At 38.1% G+C, this 14,193-nt stretch overlaps 1 protein-coding gene across 3 annotated transcripts in view; it reads left to right on the top strand.

The window, feature by feature from the left end:
- Window positions 1–5,716: 5,716 nt before the first annotated feature.
- The window catches only part of LOC126187769 (centromere protein I-like), a 351,829-nt gene continuing 343,352 nt past the window's right edge, over window positions 5,717–14,193 (top strand). For 2 of the 3 annotated variants that reach the window (XM_049929046.1, XM_049929037.1), the window contains exon 1: window positions 5,717–5,843. In XM_049929046.1, the coding sequence (XP_049785003.1) occupies window positions 5,792–5,843 (52 nt within the window). In that variant the 5' untranslated portion in view covers window positions 5,717–5,791. Of the gene's footprint in view, window positions 5,844–5,932; window positions 6,205–14,193 lie in introns of those variants that run through there. The other variant, XM_049929054.1, reaches the window with a different exon arrangement.

The raw sequence follows: 14,193 nt of genomic DNA, 5'->3' as shown, positions 1-14,193 counted from the left end.
CACGTGTCAGTTCTAGTATAATATATTTGTCCAATGAATAACCGTTTATCATCTGCATTTCTTCTTGGTGCAGCAATTTTAATGGCCAGTAGTGTGACTTACTTTTAGATTGAAAACATGAATGAAAAATTAAGCAATGATGCAAACACTGATATGCCAGCGGAGTGTTCAATAACAACGATTTCTGTTGGAAGCGAAGCAGATTTATCAGTTCACAGTCTCAGAAAATAAAAATTAAGGAGTAAAATAAAACTGCTGCAAAGAAAGAAGAAAACGATATCTACAAAACAAAGTAGCTCCATTGTCATCTGAAGCTACGAGGGTTGCCCACAAAGTAACACCGCATTTTTTCTTCGACAGTTTTGTATTGAACATAATGATAATTACGTACACGAAAGAATGGTGTTTTAGCTACACACCCTATTTTTCCACGAAATCTACATCTCGTTCTATGGCCTTCCTCCAGCGCGAAACAAGGGCGTGTATGCCCTAGTGGCGAAGCCAGTGCTTCACTGTGTGAATCTCCTCCTCATCGTCCTCAAATTGTCTTCCACGAATGGCATATGTCCTCGGGAATGACATCATCAGCTCGCTGCAACATGTCAGGTGATACAGCCGTGAATGGTCTCCCCGACCGCTGCAAATCGTGGAGCTTTGCCGAACCACCTTCTGGTGACCTCAGCCACCGTGCCCAGCGACTAAATGTTCTTCTGTCGCCAGAATTTGCTTCATAGACTTTGCACAAGCGTTTGTGAATATTTCCCATAGTGAGAAATTCAATGACGGCGCTTTACTTGTAACCTACATCACCTACAGACGCCGTTTTGAAATGTACTGCAGCTATGCTATCTGTCGAAAGTGATGGAAACTTGGCGCGCTCACTCTGGAGACTTCAAATAATAGACACGTAACGTTTGGCACTCGTAGCATTGTTTATGGCTGAGAAAAAAAATTTAGTGCATTACTTTCTGGGCAACACTCGTAAAGGCAGTGGCAGTTCGCAGATTGCACACGTGAATAGAAATCAATTTAAAGCTCATGAGATAAGCTTTTAACTAAAAATTTATCACACCTTGTTTCATTACCGTTTCCTTTCATAAAAGTCTGTTGTGCGCCCTAAAACACCAATCATCATCATAATCATCTTCGTAAAAGTATTCATTTAGTCGGTTACATTAGTTCTGCTTCGTTAGAAAGTCCATTTCGAACCGTAGTAGTAAGCAGCTATCGTTTCGCGTTAACTCGGTTTCAGTATGACGATGAGCACAACGCTTGGCTTCATACAAATCAAAGGAGCCACCCTCTACTTTCCTTTCTGTATACTGTCTGCTCTTTGACACGGGAATGTATGCGCACTGCGTCTGCAGTAAGGCGCGCTGTGGAGCTCGGTGTAAGTCGGCGAAACAGCCTGAAGTTGGCTTCATGTGACTAGAGATGGACAAACTCGTTCATCCTTGGTAACTAGTCCACCAGTGATCGCTCTTTTTTGGGAACCGTTCATTTTCACTCGTTCACCGTTCATTTGTGCATGGTATATGGTTCTTATGAAAAATTGAAAATTAGTAGCATAGATGACTGAAGATGGAAGGCGCCAAAAGCGAGGGGGCACTTGCCTCCCCCCTGGAGTTTTTATTAATTACAGAATTCTCACACACTTGTAGAAGTAATTTTCGTGATCCTGAAAAACCTCTCGTTTAGCCAATTGTAGCGATATGTGGCTGATCGCAGTGAAGTAAAATAAGGCGGCTCACAAAAAACCGGCCCCGAGTACAGATTGCTCGCCAATTACGCACGATTTGTTGACCGCTAGGAAAATGGCTCTGAGCACTATGGGACTTAACAGCTGTGGTCATCAGTCCCCTAGAACTTAGAACTACTTAAACCTAACTAACCTAAGGACATCACACACACCCATGCCCGAGGCAGGATTCGAACCTGCGACCGTAGCAGTCACACGGTTCCGGACTGCGCGCCTAGAACCGCGAGACCACCGCGGCCGGCTGACCGCTAGGAGCAGAGTAGATAAACATGTAATAATTTGCCAGTAAAGAAATAACAAATAGCCTAATGCAAACAACAACTTCGAAACAATAGATGACGATTGGTGGGCGGCAACGGGCAGTCTAGTACTCGGGCCGATTTTTCGTGCGCCACCCTGTACCACTGAAATTATATTGTAGAAGTTATCATATTCTCATTACAAAATGTGACACCAGGCACTCGAATCCGGAGCGCAGGCTTAATTCGGTTGTAAGTCGGTCTGCCTTCCACAACAATGAACATGCTGTTTTACCTTGGATCAAAAAAAGACGGAAAATGGCCACTCGTGTGTGCCGTGCCGACTTCTTTTGTATGTGTAATAACAAAAAAAAAAAAAACTTGCCTATGTTATAAGTATATCTTCTGCTGTTTATCGAAATAATGAAGTAAGCTGATGTGCCCTTTTGTTACCTGAAAAGATGTACGTATTACATACTACGTAATTTTATGTAATTTACAGAATACATTTTAATTACCGGTCGTGGACGCTGAATAGAATACGAAAAGAACCAGAAGTCCAGAGTTCAAGAAAGGTTTAAAACAGATTTAGAATGGGCGTGCGCAGCGAATGAAACGAACAACTCGGTACTGAACTAACAAGGAGCAGTCGGCAGTGAAAATGCGACGAATGGCCACGCGAAGGAGGATGAGTCCGGCCGAGGGAGACCGAAACAGAGACGGGAACGCGACCGAGGCTGGAACGAGACAGGGCGACGTGCCGTTGGGGAAACGAGACCGACCGTTTCCCGTTCCCGGAAACTATAAGTAGTAAGCCGCGACCGAAGTGAACTATGAAATACCTTTCCTTAGAATTCGTTCCTTGCTCCTCCCGTTCATATTGGTGAACCGTTCCTTTGGATCCGTTAGTTCGCTCTACTTATGACGTATATAGAGTGGGAAATCACCTGCTCGATTGTCAGTTTGCAGGCGCATGAAGGTTGAAAGTAGATGCACACAGTCTGGCGACCTACCTTCCCTTGCGCTGCTACCCCAAGCATCTCTCTTTCCCCCCCACCGCCAGCCACTGTTACATCACCGGATCGTAACTTACCTCTTAATACGACTCTACTGTACTTGGACGTGGTACATACATATTTAATATTTGTTTTTTACATACTTCATTTAAGGGGCTCCGGAAAGGCTCAAAATCATGAAAAGTTCAATTTTTACTTTTTTGCGTTTTCTGAATCTGCAGACTATTACCTTTTAATAGATATATAATTTATTCAATTCCGAAGACTACAACTATTTTTAAATTTTTTTTAAAATGTGTTCTACATGGGCGTGACCCACTGTGGCGCTGTTAAACTGGTGTCAAATGGTGTTATTATTAACGTCCGTGTTCATCAGGTACATTTTAGTGATGTGAGATAATGTGGCTAACCTGTGATGGTTCAATATATATCGCTGGTGTGATTGTCGATTGTTTCATGTTTATTTACTCTGTCGTTATCTCGAAAATATTCGTAATTAATTCTGTTTCTTGAGTCTCTGTTTTGCTGAAGTATAATAATGAGTAAAAGTAAAGTTGCTGTTGCGACTTTCAATGATGGCAACATTGTAAGGTGCAAGGTATTTAGAAATATGGGAATGAAGATAGGTTCTAACATGGTACGAGCGATGCTTGCTTTAGACAAGGAACGCCTTCGGGCTGCAGACAGGGCTGTAAAGAGTCTAGAAATACAAGCAAGAGTAAACAGGAGGAGGAACAAGAGGAAGCTGGAGGAGGAGTTTGCAGAGGATGAAGATAATCCATCCTATGGACCTGGAATGCACTAAAAAGTTAATCCAATCTTTGTCGCTCGATTCCCAAAACTTTTATTTTCTCATACTATTTACATGTTTTCTAAGGATCTTCCAAACATATTTGTTTCAGACTTTCAGTAAATGTTACACAGTACCTTCTGCATAATTTAACACAGCCTTTTTCCAAAAAACTGTATATTTTTGAATATATAAATAAAAAATTGCAAAAAAATGTTGTGAATTTTCATTACAATTGAAAAAAATCATCTTTAATAACTGAACTAAAATTTTGTAAAATCCCTGTGTTAAGTTGTAGCCCATATTCCAATAAATAATCTGTAAAAAGTTCAACTTCCTACCTCAAATACTTTGTGAGGAAAGATGTAATTTATAAGCGTTATTTTAACATTGCAAGTATAGGGCGTTCCGGAGCCCCTTAAAGATAAATATTAATTTTGTACCGTTAAAACAATATTTTTAATAATTTGCGATTTTTTCATCACTTTTAACGCTTGAACTATTAGCCTAGAGAAAAAAGTTAATAGGACCATTTTTGTAGCAAACTGAATGTAATTTAATTTTGTACTGGCACACATTTCCGCCAGAATCCGCGGTTTTCGTGTTATTCAAGAAAAACCTAAAAAGTGACCATTAAACTCCCCCCCCCCCCCCCCCCCAGGGACAACGCTCACATCCCATCGGGCAGGATTTTTAGGATGTTGCTCATGACACTCCGTCCTACCATAGTACAAAAGCTTGCGACTCTAAGAATTTTTTCCGCCTGTAATTTTTTTGTTGTTCGTTGACAATAGGCTAGTACACTCTCGCCGGTAGAACGGCATTTGCGATAACGTCTTACGCGTTAACCAATAGCAACGAGACACCCTGCCCCCCTTTCCAACGGAATGACTTACCCAATTGTTTATAGTTGTCATGGTAGACACCTTTGATTAAAAAGTTCTTACTGTCGGGTCACTCATACCGCCTAATGACGGAGTCCTTGGTATAATAGAAAAGACTGTTAATATGAAAGAATTTATTTTCACGCCGCAAGAAATTTTTCAGGTAATAAGGAACAGCGACAAAAAAATAGAAATTCTTATGTACGGAAATGAAGCATTCTGATTTCTTAGCACCGAATGAGTGGCAAAATAAGACAAATGTAGGCAATAGTGAATGTGAATGCCTCAGAATCAACAGGATGAGACGCGAGAGACAGACGGCGTACAAAATGCTGTACAGAGAAACACTGAATGCGGATATTAAATCCCAAGTGCTAAACTTTACCCCAAAACGTTTTAGAGGAAGATCGCAACCATATGGTACGATTGTTCCTCTTCGGTACCCTATTCTATGGCTGTATACGCAAACATGAAGTGAAAACGAAGAAGAATGATAGTACGTTTGGTTTGCTCGCTTTCAATTCTGCTGTCAATAATAGTTATTTCTATGGCCTACAAACAGAAGGAAACGTCCAAAGAGATAAATAACAGTAATGATTGATTGGCATTATTTAAGTGTTGTACAGATTGATACCATAACGTCTTCTAAATAAACTACTCTACTAGTAACGTGTATTCCACAGATTTAATAATTTAAAAGAATAATCAGGTTTATCTCCAATGTTAAATTTATTTTATTTGATTGACGGTACACCTCCTTTGCATCACTTTTGGACCTACAGCCTGTGAAATTAAATGAACTAAACACATTGAGAGAAACGGTTATTCATTGCAAGATGCGATGGATTGTAATATTTCAGTTATTATTAATACAGAATTGACGTCATTCGATTACGTTTCAGCCTCAGTATCTCGAAATGAACGAAACTGGAAGTGTACCACTGTTGAAATACGACCTGCAACAAAAGCAAAGTGCCAGGAATACGCCCCCAAAACAAAGCTAACCTACATAAGGTTGGCAGCGTTGGCAGCGCTGCAGTGATTTCAAACACTGGTTAACCGCGTTCATTTAAGATTTGTAAGCAAATGTTCGGTTATCTTGTATGGACATGGAAGATATATGCTCTACAGTAAAATACTTTTCAAGACTATCAGGTAAACTCTGTTACTGCTTGCAGTGATTTTTTACGTAGGAATAGTAAGCTCAGCAGTTGCGTTGTGTTTTTGCCTTTTGTCTATCAAGTCGCACAGCCGAATGGGAACGCCTGTCTGATAGTGACATTGGATCTGCTGTGTTCATGGGTGCCTGCAGAAATTTATCCGGGGCCATTTGAGATAGAAAAGAGTTGTTCAAATTATTTGCGTACGGTGTGCCAGTTTGTTGCTATACCTACATTCTTTAACAACATTTGTGAAAATGGGACTTGCAGGGAATCACTTACGTATCTCGCGTTTAAGAATAACCAATGTCACGGATTATAAGTCAATTTTCATCGACGTTTAGAGATTGATGATGGTAATTTATATTAAATTTGGATTAAATCGAAGTTAATGTTCTTCGCTGTCTCGATTGTCATCATGTTTACTTAATGTTTACACTAATTCCAAACTTTTACAACCATTCGTTTTGGTATACCGTGCACGATTTTGTTGCCGATTCATGTTAAAAAGAATGACACTCGTTAGGGCTTATGTGAAATATTTAAATCGTTCAAAGTATACGCTAATGATACTCTGCTTCAAACAAAACTATCGAAAGAAGCTTTGTTTAGTGTTGAAGTTAATGATTTTTATTTGGGTATTACAAAAGTAGAATGTGTACTGAGTATAGCGAAAGTTCCGAGAGTAGCAAGGCCTACATCATATAAATAGCAGCTATAGTTTCATTTGTTACAAAGTATTTTCATACGGAAACCCCCCCTCCCCTCCCCCAAGCACATAAATTATCAACATGGAAAAGCAATGTGTACATGAGAACTAATACTCAGTACCAAAATATTAAATTGTACAGACATGACCAAAAGTGTATGAACACCATTTTACACCTAAGCTGTATTACGGTAACACTAGAAGAAGCTTTTGTGTCAACAAAAGCAATTTTTTTTTTAAAACAGGTGCATTAAATCAAAGCACCAAATACAAGTCCCTTCTTTCCTCAAACTATATGTTGTTAAACAAATTGACTCGTATGAGAGGTTTTCTATCTGTTCTGAATTGGTTCACAATATTAGGACTTACAGCCAGAAAAAAGAGAACGAGAAGAAATATCCTTAGATAGAAACACTGTATGAAGAGTAACTTTTATTTGTGAACTGAACTTTTGCAACCTCATATTGTGAAGGTATTTGTTAATAGTAATCAGACAAAATGTACAGAAATTACATTTCAAATTATTTCAGCATAGTGAAGTCTTTTCTATAGTTTTTATGCTGCATAAAGGTCTTGTGTAAAATCCAACTAGCATTTATATATAGATCTGATCAGTTAAAGGAAGCTATTTTGTGTGTACATGAGAAACTTTCTTAGAGCTTGCTTTATATTTATGTTGGCTATGTTCCTGTTCAACTAAGCAGCACCATTAATTTTTACATGCGAGATTATTTCATACAGGTATAGTGAGGAAACTAGTTCTGTGTTTCAACTTCTGAGGGTTGAGATAGTCATATGTTGCATAAATGGTGTCAAGTTGTTTTGGTGTGTACATTTGTGTTTTAGACCTCTGTTTGTTGCAATTAGGATACATTGTGTATTTCTCATGGGCAGTGGCTTATATCAAATTGTTTACTAGACATATGTAGGTCTATTGGAGATGCTGCTGGAGTACTGGTTGTTGTGTATTTTACTGTTACTGTTAATACATATTAATAAAATGATTTTCGCACTATTTGGGGGTGCTGTATTGAATGGGCATGGAAAAATTCTGCTTTAAAATAATATTCTTTGCAATGTGGAAATAAATTGATTCTTTCCATCAGCACTGGTTGTTGTATGAGAGACTTGATGAGCTGTATTTTTTGTTTGGGCTGACTCCAGCTACACATTGGAGGAGGAGAAGGAGGGGGGGGGGGTCAGAATTGCGGATATCTACTGAAACATTAGAGAAAATGCACCTGATGAGTCTTGGGAGGGACACCCAGTGTAGTTTAATTTCCTGAAGTTGGGTCAAGGCCCCACTTATGGCCACTATGATGTAATTTATGTACTTTTAACCTTCCTTTGAGTACCTGCCAATCTTTTTATTTATTTGTTTATTTATTTTTTATTTGTTTTGATCCTCTGAATCAAACATTGTACAGAAATGCGCATCATGATATAGGACATGTCATTTGATACATATTAGGCATTTATAAGAAGAGGTACATGTCTATGAATCTATAAAATGATTACATACTTATATCACATGTGTTATGTACTTAGGTTTTATATTTATTCTGTACTGGTATTTAGCATTTACAACAGTAAAACTTACTTTCAGTTATATATAGAGATTCCATGACTTTACCAAACGGGAAAGCGCTGGTAGGTAGGCACAATAAAAAACATAAACACACACACAAAATTTCGAGCTTTCGCAACCCCCGGTTGCTTCGTCAGGAAAGAGGGAAGGAGAGGGAAAGATGAAAGGATGTGGGTTTTAAGGGAGAGGGTAAGGAGTCATTCCAATCCCGGGAGTGGAAAGACTTACCTTAGGGGGGAAAAAGGGGGAAAAAAGGACAGGTATACACTCGTGGGACACACACACACACACACACACACACACACACACACACACACACACACACACACACATATATATATATATATATATATATATATATATATATATATACAAGCAGACATATTTTTCCCATGTGGAATGTTTCTTTCTATTTTATTTACTTTCAGTTATGTTACATAATGTCAATAGTTTAGGATCAATTAGGCCTATGTCTATGAATCTATAAAATTATTACATATTTATATCACATGTGTAATGTACTTAGGTCTTATATTTATTCTGTAGCAGAATTTAGCATTTATACCAATAAAACTTACATTCAGGTATGTTACGTAAGGTCAATAGTTTGTGATCCATTATCTGATGTTTTTGTTGAGCAGTTCCTCATAGTAGTTCCTTGTAGCAGGTTGTTTTCAAGGAATTCCTGTATGCTGTAGAGGCAGTGTTTAATTAGGAGTGACAGTGGTTTTACTTAAAAATCATTCACTTGTGTAATGTTCTTCACTGCTATTGGGAGATTATTGTAGAGTTTTATTCCCATATATTTGACACCTCTACTGTATAGTTTTGTTGAATCGGGAATTACTCGTAGAGTGTTCTTTGACCTTGTATCATGTTGGTGTTAGTTTGACTTTATATCTAAGTTATTATTTTTCTTGGTGAAACATAGTAGGTCCAGTATGTGCGGAAATGGGAGGGGTAATATGTTCAAATTCTGGAACAGTGGTTTACAAGATTCTTTCTGCTGTTTGAATAATATTATTCTAACTGCTTTTTTTTTCTTTTTTTTTTTTTTTTTTTTTTTTTTTTTTTTTTTTTTTTTTTTTTTTTTTTTTTAAAAAAAAACAGCCTCACTGCCTCTGCACTGTGGCCCCAAAAGATAATTCCGTAGCATAATATAGAGTGGAAAAGAGCATAGTACATTGATGTGAGGGTGCTGGTATTAACAATATTCCTTATTTGTCTAGTCATGAAACATACTTTACTCAATTTGGTGCAGATTATATCAATATGACTTTGAAGAGTTCTCTTTTTCTTTTTGCCGAGGTGATAATACCTGAGGATATCCACTTGGGGGATTTACTGTTATTGGAAATATTTTTTGTTTTTAAGGGGAGGTGGTACTTGAAATAATAACTAAAAGTATTTAGAAAAGTCTCAAATTTGTCATCTACATTTTGAGACGGATATATATCCTGCCAGTTTTCTGTTTGCATGTGGGACAGAAAGGTGTGGATATTGCTTTGATAGAAATTTCTAGCTTGTTGAAAACAACTTGAAATGTACTGCTCAATTAAATATAGAAACATTTCTTTGTTCTTGTTTGGAGTCGTAGTTTTGTGAAAGGATCGGTGCTGAAAAGCTGAGTCGTGAAGCCTTCAGTGGTCACCATAATAGAATATTGTCAAATGATCTTTCACAAAACCCAAAGAAATTCTGGTTGTATGTGAAGGCTGTTAGTGACACCAGGGTTAGTGTCCATTCCCCAGCGAATGAAACAAGAGCTGAAGCTGAGGGTAGCACAGCAAAAAATGAAATGCTTAACTCTGTTTTCAAATGTTCCTTTACAAAGGAAAATCCAGGAGAAGTGCCCCAATTCAATCTTTGTTCCATTGAAATGATAAGTGAAATAACTTTTAGTGTCAGTAGTGTTGAGAAACAGCTGAAATAGTTGAAACTGAGCAAAGCTCCAGGGTCTAACTATAATCTATCGTAGATCCTTTGGGGGGGGGGGGGGGGGGGGGAAAAAAAAAAAAAAAAAAAAAAAAAAAAAAACTATGCCCAGTAGTTGGAGGAAAGGACAGGTCACTCCCAACTTCAAGAAGAGCAGTAGAAGTGATCCACAAAAATGCCATGTAGTATCTTTGACTTAGATTGGTTTTATAATCTTAGAATGTATTCTGAACTCAAATATAATTAGGTATATTGAACATGTGACCCAACTCACACTTTTGTCACATGACATACCTAAAGCTTTATATCAAGGCAGTCAGGTAGATGCTGTATTTCTTAAATTCTGAAAAGCATTTGTTTCAGTACCACATGTATGCTTATTGTCAAAAGTATGTTCACATGGGGTATCAAGTGAAATTTGTGATTTGATTGAGGACTTTTGGCAGGAAGGACACAGCTTTTTATCTTGGATGGAGAGTCATTGCCAGATGTAATAGTATCCTCGAATGTGTTCCTGGGAAATGTGTTGGGACCCTTACTGTTCATGTTGTATATTAGTGACCTTGCAGACAATATTAATCAGACTTTTTGCAGATGGTGCAGTTATCCATAATGAAGCATTGTTGTAAAGAAGCTGCCTAAATATTCAGTCAAATCTTGATAAGATTTCAAAGATTGGCAACTTGCTTTAAACATTCAGAAATTTAAAATCACTTCACAAAGTTAAAAAACGTAGTATCCTACGGCTGTAATATCAGTGAGTCACAGTTGAAATCACCCAACTCAAAAAAATACCTGGATGTGAAATTTTGTAGGGATATGAAATTGAATGATCACATAGGCTCAGATTTGGATGAAGCAGGCGGTAGACTTTATTTTATTGTTACTAGGGAAGCGCAAACAGTATATGAAGGTGATTTCTTACAAGTCACCTGTGTGGCCAGTTCTAGAGTGTTGCTTAAGTGTGGGATATTGAATGTATACAGAGAAGGGCAGCACAAATGGTCACAGGTTTGTTTGACCCGTGGGAGAGTGTCACAAAGATGCTGAAGAATCTGAACTGGCAGACTCTTTATGATAGAGGTAAACTATCCTGAGAAAATCTACTAAGAGTTTCAAGAACTGGCATTAAATGATGACTAGGAATATACTAAAACCCCCTATGTACTGCTCATATAGGCACCATGGAATAATTGCAGCACACACAGAGGCATTAAAACAGACATTCTTCGTGTGCTCCATATGTGAATTAATGGAACGGAAAGGGATTCCAATAACTGGTATTATCTGCCATGCACTTGACAGTGATTTGCATAGTGCAGATGTAGATGAAGATAACTGGTTTTCATATTCTATCCATTTAAATAGAATATTGGAAGAAACTTAATCTGTTAGGAGGTAAAGTAAGTGTTATTGCTTCATTTATTAGAAGTTTAAAGTAGTACCCCCTAAAAATGTATCATTAAACTTCTGTGGCCATTAACAGATCCATACTTAGCTTTAATTCCCTATTGTGGCCTTGCTTGGGGCTATAAGTAGAGACATAAATGTGTCTGTTTTGGCCACTTTTAAAAACTTATATAAAACCTCTCTAATATACAATTGGTCTGCATTCTAACCACACTAATTTTGTTTAAGTCAGTTTATTTAGTCTTGCCTGAGCATCACATCTTAACTTATCTATCATTGTAACATAGTAAAATATTTTTGGGGGAATGAAGGTTGCTAGTGCAAGCAAGTTGTACAATGGTCCAAGAACATTAAGAAATAAAATTTCTGATCTATCTCCAAAAGAATCTACTGGGCACTGTGGTCCAAGTTCAATCTACATCTACATACATACTCCGCAATCCACCATACGGTGCGTCTTGGAGGGTACCTCGTACCACAACTAGCATCAGCTCTCCCTGTTCCACTCCCAAACAGAATGAGGGAAAAATGACTGCCTATATGCCTCTGTACGAGCCTAATCTCTCTTATCTTATCTTTTTGGTCTTTCCAAGAAATGTAAGTTGGCGGTAGTAAAATTGTATTGCAGTCAGCCTCAAATGCTGGTTCTCTAAATTTCCTCATTAGTGATTCACGAAAAGAACACCTCCTTTCCTATAGAGACTCCCACCCGAGTTCCTGAAGCATTCCCGTAACACTCGCATGATGATCAAACCTACCAGTAACAAATCTAGCAGCCCGCCTCTGAATTGCTTCTATGTCCTCCTTCAATCCGACCTGATAGGGATCCCAAACGCTCGAGCAGTACTCAATAATAGGTCGTATTAGTGTTTTATAAGCAGTCTCCTTTACAGATGAACCACATCTTCCCAAAATTCTACCAATGAACCGAAGACGACTATTCGCCTTCCCCACAACTGCCATTACATGCTTGTCCCACTTCATATCGCTCTGCAATGTTACGCCCAAATATTTAATCGATGTGGCTGTGTCAAGCACTACACTACTAATGGAGTATTCAAACATTACGGGATTCTTTTTCCTATTCATCTGCATTAATTTCCATTTATCTATATTTAGAGTTAGCTGCCATTCTTTACACCAATCACAAAACCTGTCCAAGTCATCTTGTATCCTCCTACAGTCACTCAACGATGACACCTTCCCGTACACCACAGCATCATCAGCAAACAGCTGCACATTGCTATCCACCCTGTCCAAAAGATCATTTATGTAGATAGAAAACAACAGTGGACCTACCACAGTTCCCTGGGGCACCCCAGATGTTCTATTACTTAAGAAGTCTTCGAGCCACTCACATACTTGGGAACCAATCCCATATGCTCGTACCTTAGTTAGGAGTCTGCAGTGGGGCACAGAGTCAAATGCTTTCCAGAAGTCAAGGAATATGGCATCCGTCTTATACCCTTCATCTATGGTTTGCAAGATATCATCTGAACAAAGGGCGAGTTGCGTTTCGCAGGAGCAATGCTTTCTAAATCCGTGCTGATGCATGGACAGCAACTTCTCTGTCTCAAGGAAATTCATTATATTCGAACTGAGAATATGTTTGAGAATCCTGCAACAAACCGATGTTAAGGATATTGGTCTGTAATTTTGAGGATCTGTCCTACCCTTCTTATATACAGTCATCACCTGCGCTTTTTTCCAGTCGCTCGGGACTTTATGTTGGGCAAGAGATTCGCGATAAATGCTAGCTAAGTAAGGAGCCAATGCAGTAGAGTACTCTCTGTAAAACCAAATCAGAATCCCATCAGGACCTGGCGATTTATTTATTTTCAACCCATTCAGCTGCTTCACAATCCCAGGAATGTCTATCACTATGTCCTCCATACGGGAATCTGTACAAGACTCAAACGGCGGTATGTTTGTACGATCCTCCTGCGTGAAAGATTTCTCAAATGCTAAATTTAAAATTTCAGCTTTCGTTTTGCTGTCTTCCGTTGCCAGGATAGACTGATCAGTGGGGAACAAAAAGAATGTTGATGGACTTGGTTGTGGACTGTTCCAACATGGGGTTTCCAGTGACTAAGGAAAGCCTCTGCGTGTCTCTGCATAATAAACTTATTGATAAGATAGATTAGTGAAGTCTTAAGGCGGCATTGCAAATTATCAACATGGAAAGAAAGCTATATTATTTCTTTAAGAGAGACAATGTTTTGTCGCAAAAAGATGCTGAATGTTAATTGGGCTAGAGGTCTGTTACAGAGGAGAAAAATAAGAAATTGGTTCCAGGAAGTATCAGAAACTTTGAGTGATAAGGATATGTGAAATGACCTAACAGTTTTTAATATGGGTGAAATCTATTTTCTTGGCTGCTAAAGAGAAATTGTCATAGTTCCTACATCGATCATTATAATAGTTTTTGTTAATTGTTTCTCTGTTCCACTGAATTGCTGTAGGCTTAACTTTTCTTTAGTTTATGCATGTTTGTTTTCTTATGAGCTTGTATAAAGAACAAATTACTTTTTAGTGAATTGATTGTATAATTATTTAAAGCCTCCATTTTATTATACAGTACAGTGACCAAAATAGGGCAATGACTGGCTATAGGTAGAGTTAATATGGCCAAAACTGGGGAAATATGCCATTTCATGTTTAATATATATATATTTTTTGCTTCTATTATAAAAATTAGAACAT

The sequence above is a fragment of the Schistocerca cancellata genome, chromosome 1, assembly GCF_023864275.1.
Source record: "Schistocerca cancellata isolate TAMUIC-IGC-003103 chromosome 1, iqSchCanc2.1, whole genome shotgun sequence".
Lineage (NCBI taxonomy): Eukaryota > Metazoa > Arthropoda > Insecta > Orthoptera > Acrididae > Schistocerca > Schistocerca cancellata.
This window is presented reverse-complemented; position numbering and strand designations above follow the sequence as displayed.